Raw genomic sequence first — 7,561 nt, 5'->3', positions numbered from 1 at the left:
CTGTAGGAGAGGGCGAGGGTGGGATGATTTGGGAGAATGGCATTGAAACATGTATATTATCATATGTGAAACAAATTGCCAGTCCAGGTTTGATGCATGATACAGGATGCTCAGGGCTGGTGCACTGGGATGACCCAGAGGGATGGGATGGGTAGGGAGGTGGGAGGGGGGTTCAGGATGGGGAACACATGTATACCCGTGGCAGATTCATGTCAATACATGGCAAAACCAATACAATATTGTAAAGTAAAAAATGAATAGATAAATAAAACTGAAAAAAAATACTTATGAGACACTGAGGAAACTGAATATTAACTGACTAATGCGATGGCACCCCACTCCAGTACTCTTGCCTGGAAAATCCCACGGATGGGGGCGCCTGGTTGCCTGTGGTCCATGGGGTTGCGAAGAGTCGGACACGACTGAGCGATTTCACTTTGACTTTTCACTTTCATGCATTGGAGAAGGAAATGGCAACCCACTCCAGTGTTCTCGCCTGGAGAATCCCAGGGACGGAGGAGCCTGGTGGGCTGCCGTCTATGGGGTCACATAGAGTCGGAAACGACTGAAGTGACTTAGCAGTAGCAGTAATGGATAATATTAGGGAATTATTTTATCATGACATGGTTATATTTAAGAAAAGAGTACCTATCTTTTAGAGACAGGCTCTGAAATATTTACAAATTAAAATGATATGATATCTGACTGGCTTCAAAATAATCTAGATGGGGTGGCAGGAGATGGGATTGTCCAGAAAAAGGAAGATTGGCCATGAGCTAGGAATTGGTGAAGCAGGGTGATGGATATAAGGAATAGGAAATACTAAGAGGGATAGTATGAACTCTTGTACTTTTGTAGCTCTTCACCATATTGTACAAGAGACATTCAGAAGTATGAATCAATAACTAAAACAAAAGGTGATATGAAAAACAGAAGAAGCATGTATAAAGTATAGAAATAATAATTAAGAGGTGACTTTAGTGTGGAAGTCAAGTCTTCCAGGCACAGAGATACAAAACTGTTATACACTACATGGTGTATAAAAGAACTAAACCTACCCTATAGGTTAGGTAATAAATAACCTACATAAGAACTTATGTGGTACATAAAATGTGAAGTGGTAGCTGTGGATGACATTGGAGAGAGAAGATCTGGAGGAACCCCATCTTAAGGGAACTAGGTGTCACTCTGAAGGGTCGGAAGGAAACAGGTGATAGGACATCAAAGGGTTTTGAAAAGGCAGTTAAATGTTCAGATTTGTAACTGTTAGAGTAATTATGATGCTCAAAGAGATTTTTTTTTCTAAATGCTTCTGTATCAAAAGCAGGGGACTTCCCTGGTGGTCAAGTGGTTAAGACTCCATGCTTCCACTTCAAGGGGCATGAGTTCCATCCCTGGTTGATGAACTAAGATTCCACATGCTGTGCAGTGCAGTCAGAAAGTTAAGTTTTGGTTTGAACAAAACAATAGTATTTGCTCTGTAATCAAAGCAATATTATCTCTTACATTGGGGCCTAAGTTCCTCAACCTGCTCAGTAGTGACAAAGAACTCAACTATACTGTTTCAGAAGTCTTATATGGTGACAGATAAACTCTTTCTTTTCAGGTAAAATAATCTTTGACTAAACAAAACCTTTCTTCAAAGGCATCATTGATTATCTCAGTTGTTCAATGTTTAAATTCAAGTGAAGGATGGGAAACTGGTCTGGTCTATTGATGAGATCGGGTCTTGACTTGATTTTATTCAAATGATTTGTATGGTAGTTATTTATGTACATTAGCAAAACATATGACTTCAAAGTCAGGCAACTATCGATCAGATCTTTTTTGTATAGTTCTTCTGTGTATTGTTGCCACCTCTTTTTAACATCTGTTTCTGTTAGGTCCATACCATTTCTGTCCTTTATTGTGCCCATCTTTGCATGAAATGTTCCCTTGGTATCTCTAGTTTTCTTGAAGAGATCTCTAGTCTTTCCTGTTCTATTGTTTTTCTCTATTTCTTTGCACTGATCACTGAGGAAGGCTTTCTTACCTTTCCTTGCTATTCTTTGGAACTGTGCATTCAAATAAGTATATCTTTCCTTTTCTCCTTTGCCTTTTGCTAGAATATGGTCCTGCCCATTTGTTTACAGACTGCCTATGGCTGCTTCTATGCTATAACAGCAGAGTTGAGTAGCTGCAACAGAGACTGCATGGCTTGCAAAGCCTAAATATTTACTGACCTTTCAAGAAACATTTGTCTATCCCAACACTAAACTAATAAAAGTCTTTTTCTGTATTTTCATTTATGCCTCTTGCTCTGAATTTGTCTTTCTTTGTGAATTTACATCTTTCCCTCTTCTCTCAGTATCTTCTCTCTCTTTATTTCCTATTTTACTGATACCCCATCTTATCTGTTCTGCCTATTTGAATTTACTTAATGGATATTTATTTTATTTCTTTTTTAAAAATAATTTTTGTTTGACTGTGCTCAGTCTTCCTTGTTGCACGGGCTTTTCTCTAGTTGCAAAGAGCAGACTTCAGTAGTTGAGGCTCAGTAGTTGTGGTTCCCAGGCTCTAGAATAAAGGCTCAATGGTTGCGGCGCACGGGCTTAGCTGCTCCTCAGCGTGTGGGATCTTCGTGGACCAGGGATTGAACCCAAGTCTCCTTCATTGGCAGGCAGATTCTTTACCACTGAGCCACCAGGGAAGCCCTATTATATTTCTTAATTTTAAAGTGGAAAGGGCCCAACAAAATGGAAGAAAATGTTTGCAAATCATGTATCTGGATAAGGACTTGTACCTAGAATATATAAAGAACCCTTACAACTAATAATAAAAAGATAATCTTTTAAAAAAATGGGCAAGGGCAAAGTATCTGAACAGACATCACTTTAAAGATGACAAATAAATAGCCCATAAGTACACAAGAAGATGCTCAACATCAGTTCAGTCAGTCAGTTCAGTTGCTCAGTCGTGTCCAACTCTTTGCGACCCCATGAATTGCAGAACGCCAGGCCTCCCTGTCCATCACCAACTCCCGGAATTCACCTAAACTCATGTGCATTGAGTCGGTGATGCAATCCAGCCATCTCATCCTCTGTCGTCCCCTTCTCCTCCTGCCCCCAATCCCTCCCAGCATCAGGGTCTTTTCCAATGAGTCAACTCTTTGCATGAGGTGGCCAAAGTATTGGAGTTTCAGCCTCAGCATCAGTCCTTCCAATGAACACTCAGGACTGGTCTCCTTTAGGATGGACTGGTTGGATCTCCTTGCAGTCCAAGGGACTCTCAAGAGTCTTCTCCAGCACCACAGTTCAAAAGCATCAATTCTAAATGTAAATCAAAACCACACCATGATACAAGTTCATACCATTAGGATGATTATAATAAAAAAAGATAAAACAAATGTTGATTAGAATTTGGAGAAATCAAAATCCTTACACACTGCTGGTAAAAATGTAAAATAGGCAAGCACTTGGGAAAACAGTCTGGCAGTTTCAAAAGTTAAACACAGAACTACCATCTGACCCAGTGATTTAATTCCTATGTATACATCCAAGAGATATGAATATATATATCCACACAGAAACTTGTATACATGTGTTCATAGTGGCATTATTCATAATAATCAAAAGGTGGAAACAAATTAAATGTCCCTCAACTGACGAATGAATACATGAAATGTATATCCATCTATAGTATTACTTGGTCATGGAAAGGAATGAAATACTAATGAAGTTCTAATATTTTTACATGAATGAACCTTGAACACATTATGCTACGAGAAAGCAGAGCAGAATTCAGACAATAACAAATATATTATAAAATGTTAGAGATAAGATTTCCAATGAAAAATAAAGCAGGATAAGTAAACTTGGGGCTGCTATTTGAGATAAGTCAGTAAAAGTCTGACTGAGGAAAGAAAATGTGAGCAAAAGACAATCTAGACATTACTTGGATCAGTTATTCAACTTCACAGATTAGGAAAACACATTTTCAGACCTTGCTGACTTTACCAAACTGGCACTTCACTAAAGTGATGATTAACTGACCCTTTCCATGTATTTTATCTTGATTACTTGACCATGTGTAATTGGTCCCATGATTAGGTAGGTTAGAACTCAGACTACATATAATTTCTCTACTGATCATTAACTAATCCTTGGTTTAGTTATTAACCAAAGCTCTGCTCTTTCTCTTGTCCATGTGACCTTGTTTACATTTCTGCTTGAGTCTCAGCTGGATTTTATCTCCTCATAATGTTAAATAGTATCTCAAATATGATGGTTCACCCAAGCAGCTAAAAACAGGATGCCGTGAAAGCCCTTATTTCCCTTCCTCCATCTCCAGAGTCAGGACTGATGACATCAAAGGGGAGACATCAAAGAAAAATGAAATCTACTCTCTTCAGCCAAACATGACAAAGGACCATCTTCATGTTTAATAAAAGAATAACTCTCAAAATAATGAGAAGAATAGAGAAGAAAAACAGTGATAAAATCTCAAGAAACATGCCCAGATAAGAATCCCATGAGGCCATGAAATGATCTTGGTGGAGAACTAAAGAATGAAAGTGAAAAACCGAAATTTTTACAATTTGGGAACTCTCTCAAATCTGTCCTGTCTCCTCTTCACCTCCTTGCACAACTCGATTGCTCCTGACTGAGTCAATAGCATGACAACATATCATGCATCAGGAAAAGAAAAATATCTTCTAAAGTTCAGACAACTAATTATAAATACTAAATTAAGAATTAAATATATAAACATTACTAAGAAAGGTTATTGAAAAATAAGAATAGAGAACAAGAAATCCCTTCTTGAACTTAGGTCTATAAGCAAAACTTTGAAAGCCAGGCTGCTAAGTCCTCTACAGGGTCAGACCTATATATTCAAAGAAATTTTTAGAAGATTTACTAAATCTGCACAGAAGGATAATGAAGCTGCCTAGAGGCATCTTTACCCTCAAAAATAACTTAATAGAACTAGGAACTACAAGATTCAGCTACATAGTGTTTTTTACAGCCTATCACAGATTCTGGGTCAGTAAAAAGTTAATTGTTGAGATTTGTATTATCAGGGAAGAAAGCAAATAGGGCAGCCAATTTCTCCCCACTGTATACAAATGTATGAATGCAGTTTAAAGAGAACCTTTGGAAAAGAAATAAGATGCAATTATAACTTGCCTGGAAAATCAGAATGTCTTCACTGTTATTTCTCATACCTGAGAGATGTGACTAAAGTACTGCAAAGCTGTCTCCACAGGGTTTCTGAAGTACATCTTCTCCTGAGGTTTCAGCTATCAAGAGAATAAGACACATCACAATGGAATGAAATAAAATACTGGCAAATATGGTTAAAGATGTACCACCCTTTCTAAAGCACCAGATAGAATTTCACTGTGCTAGGTAAGAGTGTGATCACTACTGAACCAGGAGATGTAGACTGTATGTCTTAATCCTCCTTACCTCACACTTCTGTGGCAGTAGCCACAAATCCACAAATAATTCTTCTATCTCTTGTTTACCTCCTTTTCCACCTCAATTGTTATCTATGCATTTTGTTTCTTTTTTGGGGGCTGCATGGTGTAGCTTGGTGATCTTAGTTTCCTGACCAAGGATTGAACCCAGGTCTGCAGTGAAAGAACTGAGTCCTAACCACTGAACCGACAGGAAATTCCCCCCAACTTTCAGTTCATAGTCACTGTATTCTTTGTATACTTCCTATACACCAGGAAACAGGATAAGATTGTGACAGAGAAGGAAAAACTTACATTATCAGAAAGAGCCAGATACTTGCAGGCAGTTCCACAAACAGCACATTTTTCTAGGGAGGAAAGGGAAAAAAATGTTTGGTTCTCACGGGCATGAAGTAAGATTCTCCCAAAGTATGTGGCAACAGTCAAGCTGGCTAGCTAAAGAAAAGAGGTTCTTACTGAATTCAGAATGTCATTGTGCTAAAAAAGGACCTCAACTTGAGCACCATGCCAGAAATCAGCGTTTCCAAACTTGTATGTTGATAAGAAGTAAGGCTTTCACTCTGTACCTCTACCCATTCCTTTTAAATAAATTCCCAATTTTCTTCTACAAATAAGGGACAGTTGCCTCCCAGCAGTCATTGAGGGGTGTACATTTACTGTACTCTTGCCTGGAAAATCGCATGGATGGAGGAGCCTGGTAGGTTGCAGTCCATGGGGTCACGAAGAGTGGAACACGACTGAACGACTTCACTTTCCCTTTTCACTTTCATGCATTGGAGAAGGAAATGGCGATCCACTCTAGTGTTCTTGCCTGGAGAATCCCAGGGACTACGGGGCCTGGTGGGCTGCCGTCTATAGGGTCGCACAGAGTCGGACACGACTGAAGTGACTTAGCAGCAGCAGAAAGAGTACCAATGATCTCAACTTTAAGTTATTATTTTTTTATTCCATCTCCCTGACAGTAGGCACACACTGGGTACCTGAAGAAATTCTCCAATTATTCCTGCCCTGTTTGCACTTTGCTAGTATTCCTGGATATCATTTTGGAGCTCTCCTACCCTCATTGTCTAATTGACTCAACATGAAAGATTTGAGAATTAAAATTCCTAATTTTCCTTTGAAGTTGAATTTTTAGTAGTGGTGCTGGTTGTTGATTAAGATAAATGCCATGTCAGGAGAAAACATCATATGACATGTGCTTCACTGAGACAAACTGCTCCAAAGTGAGCTGCTGTTAGCATAGTAATAGCTTTGTCACATTAGCAGAGAACTTAAAAGGGTCATGAGATTCACACCTCAAAAAAGCTTCTCCAGAGGTGAGCTAACCTGACTCTTTTTCCTTGGGGATAAAGTTTTCCGGGTCTTCCTCCTGTATTATTGCCAAAATCAGCTAGCACATCCAAACCTTTCTTCTATTTAAGAAAAAGACAAAACAAAGAAACTGCCACAGGTCTCCATCACCTGCAGGATAAAGTTCAGGTTCTTTAGCCTGGTAGATAGAGCCTTCCATCATCTGGCCACTGCCTACCTCTCTAGCCTCATCTCTCACATTTCTCATCTTATTCTTTTATGTTCTACCAATCCCAACCATGTGTACTTCCCTGTACTAAGTTTTATGATGCTATATTCCTTTATACATGATGTTCTTTTAAACTAGAATTATCTTCCCTGCCTAATTCGCTTGGCAGACTCCAATTTATTACTCAAAACTCTACCAAAGTGGCACTTCTTCCATGAAATTTTCCCTGATCAAAGCATCCTAAGTCCCTCTTCTGGACCTACATACCCAGAATACATACATACCTTGTAAGTATTTTAGCACTTAAAAAAAAAAGACATATCTTAAAGTCCCACTTCTAAGATTTAACAGTTACAAGAACTTGGTCAAATCACCTCTTTGAATCAGCTCCCTACCTGTAAAGTGGGTCTATTAATAATTACCTCCTGGGGTTGTGTTAAGGATATATAAAATTAGTTCAGTTCAGTTCAGTCACTCAGTCGTGTCCGACTCTTTGCTACCCCATGAACTGCAGCACGCCAGGCCTCCCTGCCATCACCAACTCCCGGAGTTCACCCAAACTCACGTCCATCGAGTCGGTGATG

At 39.1% G+C, this 7,561-nt stretch overlaps 1 protein-coding gene across 1 annotated transcript in view; it reads right to left on the bottom strand.

Moving 5' to 3' along the window:
• Window positions 1–7,561, bottom strand: part of RNF212B (ring finger protein 212B) — a 31,523-nt gene that overhangs the window by 21,480 nt on the left and 2,482 nt on the right. Inside the window, exons 3-4 of the mRNA XM_010831285.1 lie at window positions 5,753–5,805; window positions 5,204–5,278 (exon numbers count right to left, since the gene is read on the bottom strand). Of these exons, the coding sequence (XP_010829587.1) occupies window positions 5,204–5,278; window positions 5,753–5,805 (128 nt within the window). The remainder of the gene's footprint in view (window positions 1–5,203; window positions 5,279–5,752; window positions 5,806–7,561) is intronic.

Source organism: Bison bison, unplaced genomic scaffold, assembly GCF_000754665.1.
Source record: "Bison bison bison isolate TAMUID 2011002044 unplaced genomic scaffold, Bison_UMD1.0 scf7180017864526, whole genome shotgun sequence".
Classification (NCBI taxonomy): Eukaryota; Metazoa; Chordata; class Mammalia; order Artiodactyla; family Bovidae; genus Bison; species Bison bison.
The sequence above is the reverse complement of the archived record's forward strand: the minus strand, read 5'-3'. Positions and strand labels throughout refer to the sequence as shown.